Source organism: Epargyreus clarus, unplaced genomic scaffold (assembly GCF_041222505.1).
Source record: "Epargyreus clarus isolate Ecla_fem2 unplaced genomic scaffold, WU_Ecla_fem_2.2 ptg000004l, whole genome shotgun sequence".
NCBI classification, from domain to species: domain Eukaryota; kingdom Metazoa; phylum Arthropoda; class Insecta; order Lepidoptera; family Hesperiidae; genus Epargyreus; species Epargyreus clarus.
In genome coordinates this window covers 425,579-442,275 of record NW_027332212.1, presented here as the reverse complement: position 1 = coordinate 442,275, position 16,697 = coordinate 425,579, and the positions used below count along the sequence as shown (strand labels likewise).

Below are 16,697 nucleotides of genomic sequence, written 5' to 3'. Positions count from 1 at the left end.
TATAAACGAAGCTGCGCGGGAAGTTATGTATTTAATAATAACACTTATACCATCCACCCTGACAGAATAACATTGAAAATACTACATAGAAAATAAAATTCTCTTTTACAGCCATCGTAACGTACGGAGTACTCAAGAAATTTAATATTGTTTGCATAAAGCACACAGAAGTACGTTCTCCGAGACTTAAGTTGATATTATAATTTAGTACAACCATTCGAATTCAAATAGTACTTATTCAAAATTGATCCTCATATTTTTTTACAGACAAGCATGAAATCCACCTGATGGTAAGTGACGCCTGCTGCCCGGACAGGATTAGATACCAAATGCAGATAACAAATGCGCCGCTACCCATGAGGAATAAGCTGGAACGCTTCGGGTAAGTAACACTCCCTTACCACACCCATCAAACCAGGCTATTACGACTACTCTTACTGTACTATATTACCTTCACACCAAAACACAGCAGCGCTTAACACTGCTGTTATTAGGTAGAAATAGATGTGGCGGTGGTGCCGCCGCAATCGAACTACAAAGGGTTCTTTCTACCATCTTCAAAAACACATTTGTTTTAAGAGAACAATTGACGCCCGCATGACGGATCGGTTAAATCAACACCGATATGACATGAAATGGGATCCGGGTTTGATTCCCAGTCATATAAAAGTAGTAACTACGAATAGTTGATAAATTTAAATTTCTGTTCTGGATTTCGGTGTTTGAATATTCGTCTTTGCACAGACTGTGTCTAAAGCACTCACGACACAGGAAAAATCCTAGTATGAGGCTATGAATGTAGAATGCGTTATGAAATCAAAGGAAATCCTTTATAAAGAACACATGCTCATATATATCACTTTGCTGCAAGACTTCAGACAAAGTACGTTTGGCCGTAAAGCAGAATGTGTGTTTAATATGGAAATATGACTGCAGAGCTCTGGAGAGTAATTTAATAAGAGTAGGTAGTAAGGTAGATAAGATGTTCTTAGGATATTTCACATTAAACATTAAAGCAAAATGTGCTTATTATAATAAAATCAAATTTCATTTCCCACTCCATCTCTTTCAAAATTGATTCCCTTATTTTTTATTTCAACTATCTATGAATACATCGAAATGTGTTTCGCCATAGTGAAGAAGGGACGCTTCACAATTTTCAAATGAAGGTTAAGGGTGGTTTCTGGTGTAGTTTTGTTTGATGGTAGTAGTGGTGCCGTCGCATTCGTAAAGTTTATATACCCTTTAAAGCAAAGCTTGTTGCAAACAATGACGAAAATTTAAAATTTATCAAACGATATTCAACCAGAAAATTAATTATTTATAAGACCCCTAAAATAAGACACAAGAAAATGTTTTTGTGTCTTATTGAAAAAACAGCAAGATTTACTTTTTATACTAACGATAAATAAAACCAGTGTAAATAGTTCGTTGCATGTGAAAAGCCCTTATCGGTTGTGTAAGAAGAATGGGCGACTGCACTTTTGCATTCATAACCTTACACTAACAATAAAGTTGGCAAATAACACCTGCTCTCTCTTCTCTTTGATGTTAAATTCAATATTACATTTTATGTGGATTTCAACTAGTAAAATATTAGCTTAAGAAATTTCACTCGGTTAAGTGTCTAGAATTTGCAGGTTGAATATAATGTTGTTACCTCATTCTTACCCTTGTATATTATACTTACACGTCAAAAGGTTGCAATATAGCGCATGACTTGTTTCATTTTTATCTGGATCGTAGAAACTGAGATGCAAAATATTATTAGGGTAGTTATGGGAGCTGGACGTCGAGGAAAGAATTGCAGTATATTTCGCGAATGAATTAATTTTTATTTTATACAACACTCATTTTACACAACTTGTAACAAAATAAAAAAATAAATGATGTGATAGGTAGAGTCACTTTCCGCGATGGAGGTGAACTGTTCCCATGGTGGACGGCCACCTGCACGTGGGACGCGCCTCGTCAGCGTTGACCGCTCCGCGAAGACACGATGCAGCGTGAGAACGGTGTAGGGCTGGCGCGATGCATCCTTAACGTGTAGGGCTGTCCCTTACACATAACTGGGTCTTAATTGTTTTTAATATTAAAGTAATTAACAAACACACAGTGCGCCTGATGGTAAACGATAACTGCCACCGAGGATTTATCTCTGTTTTGAATGACAAGGATAACTTGAATGACACACAGGTACATAAACAACCAAATCCAGGACAGAAATCCACACTTTAAATGTCTGTTTACCCGGGGATGGAACCCAAAACCTTATGCCTGTGAGACTGGCTCAGTGACTGCTGCCCCATGTGAATCAGCATAATAATAGGTAGTAATAGTATAAAAGGTATTAATTAATTCTTTAGAACACAAATACTTTTCCTTAGTCAGTAGTAAAAGTCTCCGATTATTCCAGGAACCCTTAAATAATCGCTTTCATTTCTTTCCAATAGCGATCTAGTTAATTAAAATTCCCGAAGACGAAGGGTTATTCCCATGGCGTTAGGGATCGCAATTTTGTGATCAACCATTTCGTTTACATTTGTCGACACTAATATAAAATACGTAGGTTTGTAAGTATGATAGAAAGTGTGAAAAAAATTGTCAACTGTGATATATAGTCAGCATTCTACTGTGCACATGGTCCTAGGCCTATCCCTTTTAGTAAAGGTTACTCACCCCTAACAAGGAAATGTAACCATTTTTGAGAATTGAAATAGTTGCGTAAAAAAGATTTGCCACGTCCCCGTGAATAACGCAATAACGTAAATAACGCAATATTACATATTTATTCGTAATTTTTCCCTAAAATGTTTTTATTTTTTTAAGTATCCAATCAGCCTTTAGTGGCTTCATTTAATTTCAAGGCGGCGAAGTATCTTTACTTATCAAAGGTCCTAGGTTTAAACCCGTTAGAAAATCCCTCAAAAAGTGTAGAAATGTGAAGGTCAATTCGAACCAGTTTTGGAATGAAAATAAACATTTTGTGGTTTTAAAGTGTGACGAGTTCCATCATAAGTGAAGCTTTGAACCTCGTTTTTGACTAAAGGTGGTGTAATCGTTTATGATTAGACTCTGGCAGCACCACCGCCATATCTGTTTCTGCTTATAATAGTTTAATTAAGCGGCGTTGTCGGCGGCATCATTCAAATCTGCTTTGAATGATGAGAAAAGGGAGACATACTTAATACTTATCCGAGGCTTTTTAACGTAGTCTTTAGGAGTAGGTACGATTTTTTGGTTGGTACGACTATCGGGGGTTGACTACGCATGTTCATGGCCGACATTTGCTGCTTCTATATCTATACATATAAATAAAATTGGAGTGTCTGTTTTTAATACTGAAATAACCACTTTTTAATAACCAACAAAAATAACATTTTTATAATCTTTGTTTCACTGTCTGTCTGTTTGTTCTGGCTAATCTCTGAAATGGCTGGACCGATTTTGACGGGACTTTTATTAACAGGGAGCTGATGTAATAAGGAGTAATTTAGGCTACTTATATTTTAGAAGTAGCTGTGCTGTTTCTTTTTAACGCGGGTGAAACCGCAGTGGACAGTTAGTCAAAAATAAAATCTTTATAATTCATCAAAGATTTTAAAATATGCAGTATATTTTAAAGGTGGTAGAACCCTTTGTGGTTCGACTCCGGCGGCACCACCGCCACACCTATTTCTGCCTCATAACAGCAGTGTTAGGCGCTGCTGTATTCCGTTTTGAAGAGTGTGGTAAGGGAGAAATATTTTTCCAAGGCGTTCCAGCGTAGTCCTCAGGAGTAGCGGCGCATCTGTGGCCGACCTCAGGTGGGAATATCTAAACCTATCTGGGGTTGATTGCAGATGTCCATGGGCGGCAGTAGCCACTTACCATCAGGTGGACTGCATGCTAGTCTGCTACTCCTATATTATAAAAAAAAAAAAAAAATGAACGGAATCAGGGCAGAAGCTTAGCTTCTAAGTTAAAGTTTTATCAAGGCCCTAAGGAATCTTGGATCTATTACAATCAATCAATCTCGGGCATAATTGAACTTTAGCGATTCTATTCTTAATTCTAGGGATTGCCTTTAATAACCTAATTTTTTCCACAATTTTAAGACTTTTATGTACCTACTATTAGTATTTTGCACACACGGTTTACTTTTTACTTGTTTTTGAATATGCTACTATTGTATTGTAATCTATCACTCAGTATATTATGTACTTCTGTAATCCTATTGTATCTTAGCTTTTTAATGTAATTTCGCTTTCCACACTTTCCATACGCTTTTCACACTTGTATCTTCCCTACTGTTGATGTCATCAACACACACACCGAAGACATACGTTTAAATTGACTATTTATATTTTTTTGTTCTGGGATTTGAACCCAAACCCATTACGTATCAAACGGATATGGTCCACACTGCTATTTAAATTATTTAAAGTAACAATTATTAGGTACAGCGAAACTTTTCGTATTTTGCCTACAAATACAAAATTATTCATACTTACCATATCACGTGTGTGCTTATAACGAAATGTGAGAAACTTACACGTTTATGGCTGGTAATAAGAACCTGATAGCCCTTATGTGGATGTATCGATAAGGGTCGATCCTCACTACGGTGCCCAGCCTTATGTTTGAAAAACATACAGATTTCATGTATTAGTATATCGACGTGGATGAAAGTAGTAGGTTATAATATATTTCTACATTTTTAAATTATGCAAACTATTTTCACATAATATGTAATTTCTTTTGCTGTTTCTTCTTCACAGCGCAATTCCTCCCTAAGTGACGATTAGCGTAGCAAAAAAAATCTAAGTCTATAGTGACGATACTTACATAACGTATAAAGAATTATATTGAAATAAAAATTCACTAAATATGAATTACATTTGAATTATGTAATCATCAAAGGCGCAAATATCATAAGGTAGTAAATAGCATGACAGTGTGGATCCACCCTTATTGTGTAATAATAACATGTGATAATAATAAAAAATAACGGACCTTAGTAAGCGGTTGCGCGATTCTAACAATCGTTTACCTACAGATCTAATATCAAATAGAATAGGCATACATATTTTTAGTCGTATTATCGATAAATGATGTGAGCGCGTTGGACAATGTCCTAAAACTCTTACTTCGAGAGCAGACTCGAGCCCAGACGACGGTGAGGTCTGACGATATGATATGAACATAAAAAAGAGCCTTCGAAGATCCAATGGCTTGCTTTACATGTCAAATGTAGTCGCATGAAGAATTTCATATCTACAGTCTTCAACTATGGTGTAGCAATGGATCAAGATGTAGAAATAATATTCCCGTTTTAAAACTGTTAACTGTAGATAGTGCTTTTAGGTCACTGCATAAATTATTCTGTGGCATGTCTAATAGTTATTAGATCTATGTCCCACGCCCACATGAACCCGGTAAACTGCCGAATTGTTTTAAATAGCTACGTATTGGATATGTATTTTCGATTAATGGTAATTATATCTTCATCGTTTCATATAAAAGCGGTTTTGGATAAATTAAGATGACAAGCATTTACAGTTAGAACTATAATTACTATGCGATTTCTAGACCTAAGCTCAGGATTTGTAATCAGGATTTGCTGAAGGATAACCACTACATAAAAGCATTTGTATCCATCTCAATAGTATTAATATCATTAGGAGAGCCCGTAAGGCCTAACATCAACGTAAAAAGCATCTTTTACCTAAGGATGTCATCATTAGGCTCTGAATATTACCTCATTATAGCACAAAAGGGAACCAAAATAATTGCTGTATAAATCCTTAATATTATAGTTTTTACGATCCTGTTACCTCTACAATCAGCTCAACAGTTTATACAAAGTTTTTAATAAACAATCATTTATGAACAATTGTTGGCCATGACTTAAAAAAAATTAACACTACTCCATTCAGAGTAATCAAATCTATATAAGTTATAGACGTTTTTAATAAGCCTAAAGCAAAATTAATTTCCATCTCAGGAGCTACCAATTTCCGAAAAGTTGATAAATAGGTAATCCTGTTAATATTTAAACGCCCAAACTGTACTTTACACCATCAATCAGATTCGTCAAACATGTTAACACAGTTATGAATTTCAGTAAAGTAAATGAAGTTGTTCAAAGTTGTCTGACTTCGTTAATTAAATTGATACTGGCCGAAAAGTTTCACAAAGTTTATCTCTTGCGTTAGCTCTCGATTTATCTCTCGATTTAGCTAACAAATTTTTGCTGACTAGTAGAAAATGGTGACAACATGCTTCCCTGTGAAACTCCCGTGCGGTGGGAATTTTGATGAGCTTAAATATTATGTCAGTTTTATTGCAAACGGTTTGTACACATTTAAAAATTCTTATTATTGTTACGAAATATAATTATTATCATATCACTGATATATTTTTTCATTTTTATTTTCTTTTACAAGATTTTTAGTATTAAGCCGTTTTTGTACCACCATATAATTAGTTCCATTGGATTTCAAATAGACTAAATTCAATTTCTAGCATAAGTCCTACAATTTCGTCATATTTTTACGGCCGATAACAATAATATATTTTGAAAATAGCTTATTACATTACACCGACTTTTTATACCTATACGATTGCCTTTCACATTATAAACAATAAAAGTGTTGATTCGATGAAATATGGTGTAATAAATCCCGTTATCCTTTATTGAAATCAGTCATAAATTTGAGGAAAACGTTTGATTCGAGAATCACATGGAAAAAATATACGGTATATAAGTAATTTTTATTTTATTTTTTTAGGTTGAACGTTTGAAAATGATCCTAAACCCAAACCAACCAACCAAAACCCAAACCTTGTTAAATGCGTACAAAATACATATATTTTTTTTAAAATTAAGAACGTGTTTGAAATTACTTCTTTAAAACCGATTGTAACTAAAAATATGTTCAGCCCTGCAAAAACATGTTTTTTTCACTGCGAATTATAACAATTTTGAAAGTTATCTTGTTTGTTTCATTTGGTTACAAAGGAACTGAGCAACCCATTAAAACTTCCGCGCGAGTAACTCGCCGTTAACTAATCCTACTCGCGCAATAAGCCAACATAAAATTAATTCATCTAGAACTAACCCAAAACCAACCGCTGAAAGTGCTTTAGCTTCACCGACTGCACAAACTATTGTGGATTCTAATTTAATACCCTACGAGCTACTATTCTCTGCATGACTTGGATACGCGATGTCATTTTAATCTAGGATACTCTACAGTTGAATGCGATTTGATTTGATTTATACCTCATTCTCGCGTTAAATGTTGCCATCATTGCCTTTGCAATTAGATTGTTTGTTTTGAGTTGGTAACCTGAACGTTATTCACATAAATAAATTAAATTTATTGGTCAATTTTGTGTTTCGGTATAACTGCCATCTTTCTAAATTTATGGACAATATTTATGTCGTATAAAATATCGTATTAAAATATTTTATTTTATATTGATTGCTATTCTTGTTTTGTCAGTTTTAAGCTGCGTTAGCTTAAATATGATCAAAATTAATTAAACAGGCAACCCTTTTAAGCATAAATATAATGACGCATCTCCAAAGGGCTATTGTACACAAAACGTAACAGTAGATTGAAAAAAAAAACTTTTTCATTAAGCCTTCCCCTCATTTAAAAGTTTTACAAAGCGTTTTGCGAGAGGACACCATAAACGACTTATGGGGAAAGTTTAACTGAAATTTTGTGTGGCAGTTAAAATGAAAGTGGAACCCGTGTCGACCACAAGATTAAGGTTGATAAAGGAACTGACAAGCATGTAAATTGGTGAGGAAGAAATTTACATAGCAATAGGAAAAGTGAGGAAAAGTTTTAGGATCATTTTTCAAGTCTTTATTTTGGGTTGAATTTTAACACAATGGATCTGAAAGGGCTGAAAGGATGCCCTGGGAAGCAAGCCAAATTTTTTTCTTTCGTGGTTTTTAACGTTAAAATTGTTCGCGTAAGTAAAAGAATGGTAGATAAAAATTGTAACGTGCGCACGCACAACATTACAAAGAATGACAAGGTAACATGTATTACGAATACTGATGTAGGTCATATAATAAATTTTGAATATTTCATATTCACTCAATTTTTTACTTTATTTTCAATAATTTGATTCTAACGACATTAATAACAACAGATTCTTCTGCTTTGTAAGATACAAGTGAGACCATTTATGGAGTATTCACATTTCTGGGCAGAAGCGTCAAATACCAACTTAATTCATTTGACTTCGTCCTACCGGATCGACTAGCATGAATGTTTTTGCTAGGAGCAAGATGTCTAATGAACTACATCCTGAGATATTCCCGGAACACTATGACAGGGCTTTTTAAACATTGTCCATTCGTACATGGACATTTCGCACCTAAAATGCTCAAGATGGCGTTGTATAACGAAGCATCATATATTCACAGTCCCACGTGCAGCTTTTAACGTCAATTTCTGAGCAATCCCTGAACGCTGTCTTACGAAGTATTACGAATACTGATGTAGGTCATATAATAAATTTTGAATATTTCATATTCACTCAATTTTTTACTTTATTGTCAATAATTTGATTCTAACGACATTAATAACAACAGATTCTTCTGCTTTGTAAGATACAATTGAGACCATTTATGGAGTATTCACATTTCTGGGCAGAAGCGCCAAATACCAACTTAATTCATTTGACTTCGTCCTACCGGATCGACTAGCATGAATGTTTTTGCTAGGAGCAATATGTCTAATGAACTACATGCTGAGATATTCCCGGAACACTATGACAGGGCTCTTTAAACATTGTCCATTCGTACATGGACATTTCGCACCTAAAATGCTCAAGATGGCGTTGTATAACGAAGCATCATATATTCACAGTCCCACTTGCAGCTTTTAACGTCAATTTCTGAGCAATCCCTGAACGCTGTCGTGTAAGTTGGTTCTTATTGGTTAGACATTTGTCTAATCTTAGAAGAGTAGCTATAAACTTATGTAATATTTTCTTTTTTAATTTGTAATTCAAATGAGAAAGTGTCAATGACTAATCTATTTATAGGATGAAGAAATAGCAGCGTTTCGGTTGAAGGGTGTGGACTTACCACTTCTATACTTACTAATTACTTTATTTTTATTTGACTTAATAGCAAATTTCGATTCGGAGTCATTAACATATTCTTGTCTGCGACATTTACCTACTAATTATAATTATCAGTAGGTGCTTTGTATTACACTATTTATAGAGTTTCTTAATCTTCTTCGTTCTTAGTGAGACAAAGGTTTTACACATAGACTATTTCTGTATCTGGAATGTTTAACGCGAGCCTGTCGAGATTCTGTCGCGTGTTTACATTTTAATAGCTACTTTACCCGGGGGATGTACGTGTTTTTAGAAATCTCGACGTGTGGTATTTCTTATTTAGATAGGCTCCAGTTGGGCTATCGAGATATACAAGGTTCTTTGAAATGCGCATTCGAAAATAGGCGTGGGAGAACACCAGGGGCCTTAGGTTTAGCTATTGCTTTTTTAGAAAAGCTATGAAATTTCTGTGTATAAAATTGTCATAGTAAAGTCACCCGTTTTAATTGAGATCTCTAATAGATGTGAATTCGTATTACATGAAGGTAAAGTTCCATATATTATTTTGCCATATACGTCAACACGGGAACAATTTATTTTTACATTCCCATTGTTAGGCGGCTATCTATGGCGTTGTGTCGCTGACTCGCCACATTTTAGCCTTGGATAAAACTGCATCTATAATTTACAAAATTTTCATACTAATATCAAAAATCTATAGTACTTAACAAAACTTATTAATTACTAACTATTATCTCCATAACTCAGAATTGTATAGACATGGTGAAATTTCGTTTCCATTTCGATAAACTTGGTAAACTGCGGCACTACATCACACAACAAGACTAATAAATGGTCAGATATCCAATTGCTCTTCCAAATCTCAGTGCAATTCTCACAATCCCTGATTGCTTGGGGACTAACGTGGAAATATATCGCGTCGGGTTATTTGTAGACGCGATCATGTTATCTACAAATAAGTTAACATTAAACATCGGAGAAGCAGTTATAGCCTAGTTTTAGAAAATATCTCAATTGGAGGTCCGAAGTTCATATCCCGCCTGATCTGATTTTTCAAATATGTACATCGAAATTGAATGTCACATGCTTTAATGATAAAGTTTAATCATTGTGAGACAACTTATATGTCTGAGAGTTCTTAAAAAAGACTGAAACCTATGAAGTCATCCAAAAGTGCTTGGCCAGCCTTAAGGATTAGACGTAAGACCTTGCATGAAGCAAGATCTTGCGAAGCGGTAGTAATTTATTAGAGTTTAAAAGTATTAAGTGACATTCATAATTTAAAGAAATAGGATTAAATAGAACAGAAACGTGATAACCAATATACTAAAAGTCTCATTTCTGATATGTAATAAAACTAAATGCAACAAAAACGACTAACCATCCAAAAGCCTCAACAAATGGCGCAAACAACATCTAAAGGATAGCACAAAATCGTTACAAGTTTCTCATTGGTCGGTATTTATTTGTGTGCAATGGTTCCGGCGATAGTTTATTGCACTTCGTCGCGAGATTGAAGATATTGGTGTCCGGGGAGCGCTAGACTGAGTCTCGAGCCGTTTGAGATATAGAACAGGCGAGTCTACTCTAGTGTAAAGTTGTTAAGCTAGAGTACACGATACCTCTTGCTGTAACAACATTTTAATAAAAAAGAAATACAATAATTAAGACCAAGACCTAGATATTTTGCATAAAGCAAAACCTTGTGAAGTGGTTTTAATTTATTAGAGTTTAAAAAGTGTTATTCAACATTCCAACTTTAAAGAAATAGAACAGACATGTGATTAACTATACTCCAAAAGTCTCATGTCTGATGTCATTATTTCAAGTCTTAAAAAATAAAACTAAATGCAACCAAAATCCGGTTACCAATACCCCAAAAGCCTCAACAAATGGTGCAAGCAATGTCTAAAGGATAGCACAAAATCGTTACAAGTTTCTCATTGGTTCGTATTTATTTGTGTGCAATGGTTCCGGCGACAGTTTATTGCGCTTCGTCGCGAGATTGAAGATATTGGTGTCCGGGGTGCGCTAGACTGAGTCCCGAGCTGTTTGAGATATAGAACAGGCGAGTGTCTACCCTAGCGTACACTTGTTACAGTCAGAGTAATTACACGATCACTCTTGCTGTAGCAACATTTTAATGAAAGAAGACACAATAATTATAGTTCAAAAAACTAAAAAACACGCTTTTATGATAAAATCAACTAAAAAGTAGAAAATAACTTTCAATCTAAAAATCAATTAAGGAACAGTAAATAGTATAATTGTGGAAAAAGTGTGGGGTGCTTTTCGAACCTGATAAATGGAGCACCCCACACTTTTTCCACAATTATACTATTTACTGTTCCTTAATTGATTCTTAGATTGAAAATTATTTTCTACTTTTTAGTTGATTTTACCATAAAAGCGTGTTTTTTAGTTTTTTGAACTATAATTATTTATTAATTTTTAGTATTTCTCGTTATAGCGACCACCATCATTCATCGTTTGTAAAAAAATCAAGTGTCTATCTATTACGATTTAAGAGATAAAGCCCAACGACAGACGAACAGACCGCAGAGGGTTTCGTTTTAACCTTTGAGTACGGAATCCTAAAAATCATTCTACAAGAGGGCAATATAGATATGTTTCAGAACATTTGAGTTATAGGGAAATAACGTTATTATTTTCTAAACTAAAAATCACGATATAAAAGTTACGCCTATTGAAACTAAATAGCAATAATTATTTGCAATCTAAAGTTGCGATGCACTTTGCTGAAGGTGCTTGAAAAATCTCGCTTCGAAAATCGTTAATCCTGAGGATGTTGATAAGGACAATGGTACAAAACTATTAATGTTTAAAATATTGAATTGTCATCGGTCCTTAATAAGTATGCCAAATTTCGAGTTAATCCGACGTTTTGAAGGGGGTTAAAATCATGTTCAAAGATTCCGTTACATACTAACATACCAACATACATACGTCTGAAGCTAATAAAAGCGTATTAATAAATATGATGACACTTTTACAGCCAATTCAAAAATATAAGATTTACCAATTGAATACCGCTTTAAAATAATTTGTCAATTGTAACTAATTTATAAATATACATGAAAATGTATATAAAACACAGTCAAATTAATTAGAAGTTCAGGATTTTACAAGAGAAGACGGTGTTTTATAATATATCATTTATTCGTTACTTAAAGAAATATATTTACATTATTTAACTGTGAATAAATATTCTGTACATGATTATTTTAATAAACGCATCCCGCAGTCATATCAATTACAATAATTAAATTAAAAGAACAAACATATTTAATTCTACTTAAACAATATTTAAATACAGAAAATAATTACTTGTTTTGTTATTTGTAATAAACAAAGAGTCGTATCTTTCAAATGATTATGGGTATGGTTTTCCAAAATTTTACAACTGCTTGTACACGTCAAAGTATTCATTTAAAAAGATTTTTTTAATGTGTTTTGTTAGTTCGTTTTAGTGTAAGAGTCAATCCATACAAACTAAAATTAACCCTTCGGTTTAGCTAAAATTGTGTTCATACGTTTGGTTTGGATGACAATACATGAGCGATGTCATTCTAAATCCGATCCGAATAAATATGGCATACCAATTGCTTTTCAGCAATCATGATGTGTATATCAAATTAATAGAATTTCTAAGAATACAGAAAACAAATACAACTTACTAAAAGCTTGTGTGTATTCTTTTTATATATAAACATTTATCATTTCTATTTTATATTAAAGTAGTTATTAAATTATGTTAACATAATAACAATATGATTATCACAAACATGCACATAGAAATCTTAAATATTTTAACAATTTAATTTTATTGACGAATATAACATTAACATAAATTATTATTAATTGATATTTTCGTTCCTGGGTCCTTAAAATGAACCCATCACCCAGCATTAGACACACGAAAACAGTATCGAAATATTTCCAAAGAATTATTTTTATAATTAAAGAAACAGATGTTCGTATTAGATTATTAATACGCACATATGTGATATTTTAATACCTTTTAAACTTAATGGAACTTTTTGAGGTGGCCAAATTTCCAAAAACCGAAAGTAAAATTTGCGGAACACCTTCGGATCTTTTGTTACTGTCTTCGATCCTCAATATACGAGTACGAGTGCCAGGATTATTTTAATTACGATTCACATCACAACTGACATAAAGATTAGTGACAAAATAAATTATGTTTTTAGAATTATTTTTCAAAAACATTATTTTATACCTATTTTTAAACTATCACTGGTTACCGCTTATTATACCATTTGCAAGTACTGAACAGTAATTTCCCTTAAGATTTTTACTAAATGTAACAAAACATTTAAAACAGCATGTATACGAAGTTTCTTTACTACAACTTTAATCCTGATGTAATACTTACCCATTTTATATTAATATCAATGTTATGTCCTACGGACTTTCATTATATACTTGCTTACTGACCTGATTGGGCACTTAACCATATTATATCACTCAAACGATTCATAGTGAACAACGTTTGAAGGCTAGAACAGGTGCGTCTGGAAGCAACTATGCATCATCTAGAAATGGCATTATTTATTGAACCTAGAGGTACAATTTGGCATTGCAGAATCACACATCTTTAAGATGTTATATCTCAAATTTCTCAAAATCTCTTTTAGTAGTAACAACCTTCAATAATTTAAATCTTAATACTTACTACCATTATATCTAGTTTTGCTGCTTTGCAGCATCGCGTATTCTTGTGCGCTGGTCTGAACTTTGTGAAAGATGGCAACCTGGTCATGGAGTATTCCGTAGAGTTCAAATCCACTGACGTTAGATAAGATTTTATTTGATTGTGGTGTGCAATTATGCTATATAAATTGATCTAATACAGTCCTAATAAAAGCTTCTATTACACACGTTGTTGTTTACCGAATCTCTTAAATCATTACATAGTTATAAATACTAAACTTGTGGAATACTGCACGCCAGTTTGCTACTTCTATACCATTAAAATAATGACTAGCTACACTAAAAGCTTTGGTCTTCTTAGAACCTGTGTTCTCCTTCTGACTTTTTCTCTGTTTCCTTCTTTTCTTCTTTTTTAACCCCCTCTTCTGCAAAATTAAATATTGCTGTTTAAACATTTTATTAACATTTCATTCTTCTTTTTTTAACTTTCATCTAATAATATTTTATCCTAACATTGTTGATTGGTCTTACAAATTTGAAACGGATAACACAATAAAGCGAACTTGGGTAACTATGCACTGCGTAAAACGTGAAATGATTCTATCATTTTAAGATACGTACCTAGAGAATTGTTTACTTGAGGCTCATTCCAGTCCTGGATCTTACCAGACATAAACAAGATGAAGAATAAGTTGCTGAGGAAGTAGAAAGCAATCGAGATGAAAAACACCTTTCTCCATTCAGATGCACTAGTCTGTGGATAATTAAAAATTAAAAATGTATAACTATATAATTAAACATGAATAATGTAATGAAAAATGATGTAATAAATGTTTGAAATACCGATTATATAAATTATGGGTGATAATAAGGTAAAAAAGCACTGTCTCTTAGAATAAATAATGCAATTAATAAAAATAACCGATTGACTCATAGAAATAAAAAATAATACCTCATCTTTAACAACAAGTGAGACGCTGAGAGGCGCCATAATTGAGAATATGTTTCCGCAGCCGTTGGTGATACCCATCAGAGTACTGGCAAAGTTTGGCGATAGGTCGATGTGGGAAATCTGGGAACAAAAAATATTGTTACTTAATTATACATTACAATACCTTACAATATAATCTTAAAAGGTAAGGTTATTTATTAGAGACTATATATGCAAAATAATGTAAATTTTTATAATGCTAGTCTTTAGCGGAATTTTTCATTGTAGCTTATATTTTTCATTATAAATCAACTTTTCAGAAAAACAAGACAAACAATTTTAGCTGCCAATAAAACATTTAATTCTACCTAAAGATGACTTTGAAATATGCAACAACTTTTATTTACCTAACAATGTTACATAATCGTATTTACATTTTATTATAGGGCAATGGTTCTTCCCCGCAATCAGGGAAACCCCGAACCATTCCTTAACCGTTTTCGAATACTAACTGCCTAATTGTGTGATTTTCCTTATCATTATATTTTTCAGCAGTCACTTTCTTAACTATTCATTTATGTCATAAACCTTAACTAAAAATTAACACTTACCAGGAAGCCGACATAGTGAGCTCCGTTCAGACCAACTGTGATGGTCAAAATAACAACAGCCATTGTTAGATGACCCGCTGGGAGATAAGACAACGCTAACAAAGCGGCTGCAGGGCCCCAGAAAGCTAGAAACAAAAAATAAGAAAGGTAAATAATGACTTAGATATAACAAAAGAACGTAATACTTTGATAGTCAGTGCTATTTATTAATATCTTAAGTTCTATTAGAAGTTGATCAACTACAACACTAACCATGGGGGTTAAGTAGAAATGTTTTAACAATTTATGAGGTAGCTGTCCTTAGAAACTGAATAAGTAGCGCCAAATTGCTGTTATAAAGCAGTAATGACATGGGGCTCTTCAAAAAGGGTGCAAAAAGTTCTCATACAAAGCCGGCGATGCATTGCGACTCCTCTGGTGTTGCAAATATCCATAGGCGGCGTTGACTACTTTCCATCAGGCAGCGCGTCTGCTTAATCGTTAGGTTAAACAATACAAAGAAAAACAAGTAAAAGGTATGGCGATGGTATCTCCACGTAACATTCGGGAACTCGGAATTGTTCTGCTAGGAGAAGTTGGATATATAATTATAACATTTTTTTTGCTTACCTATAGTGTTGAAAACCTTACGAACTGTAAGCAGGGAGAGAATATTCCTATTAACGAGGAGATCAGCTGTCCAGCTGAAGATGAAACTCAGGATATACATAGCGACGTAAGGAAGAGCAGACAGGAGACCATTCTGTAGGAAGACATTTTATTTTTTTGTAAGTAACGAACGGGTATGTGCTTTACATAATCATTTATTTATTACTGCTGAATATGTAGAAGATGTGCTTTTATCTTTTTTTTAAGATTCAGTAGAAAGAATACATGTCTTTTGTCTGGTTGGAGCCACTCAGACCAGTCATTTGTTTTGTGTTCAGCGGATTTCCGCTATTTTATCATCTAAATAATTGCTCACAAATAACTTTAATTCTCCAATTTATCACATAGATAACATAAAATAACCATAATAGCACAATCAGCGGTCTGTCACCCATTCAACTTCGTACCACGCCTGACGTTGATTAACTTTATAGAGTGGTTGAAATCTTCACAAGCTGCTGGAAAATTCGCGTTTCAGAGACTTTCCGTATTATTTTATATATCTAATACTTACATTCTTAATATTCACTCCTAGGACCTTGCTCATGTATGACGGGATCTCAGTAAGAAGAGTCCAGAAACCTAAACTTTGACCGCAATGTGCCAGGATGATGGCCCAGAAGGGAAGAGAGGTCCAAATCGACTTCCATGGCGTTGGCATTTTCTAGAAAAAAATATTTATTAAATTATTGAAATAGTTCAAACATGTTAATTTA

The 16,697-nt window shown here is 33.6% G+C and overlaps 1 protein-coding gene across 1 annotated transcript in view; it reads right to left on the bottom strand.

Annotated features, from left to right (window-relative positions):
• Nucleotides 1-12,283: 12,283 nt before the first annotated feature.
• Nucleotides 12,284-16,697, bottom strand: part of LOC140757217 (putative inorganic phosphate cotransporter) — a 43,327-nt gene continuing 38,913 nt past the window's right edge. Inside the window, exons 6-11 of the mRNA XM_073092752.1 lie at nucleotides 16,496-16,645; nucleotides 15,943-16,075; nucleotides 15,334-15,458; nucleotides 14,744-14,863; nucleotides 14,413-14,545; nucleotides 12,284-14,216 (exon numbers count right to left, since the gene is read on the bottom strand). Of these exons, the coding sequence (XP_072948853.1) occupies nucleotides 14,149-14,216; nucleotides 14,413-14,545; nucleotides 14,744-14,863; nucleotides 15,334-15,458; nucleotides 15,943-16,075; nucleotides 16,496-16,645 (729 nt within the window). The 3' untranslated portion in view covers nucleotides 12,284-14,148. The remainder of the gene's footprint in view (nucleotides 14,217-14,412; nucleotides 14,546-14,743; nucleotides 14,864-15,333; nucleotides 15,459-15,942; nucleotides 16,076-16,495; nucleotides 16,646-16,697) is intronic.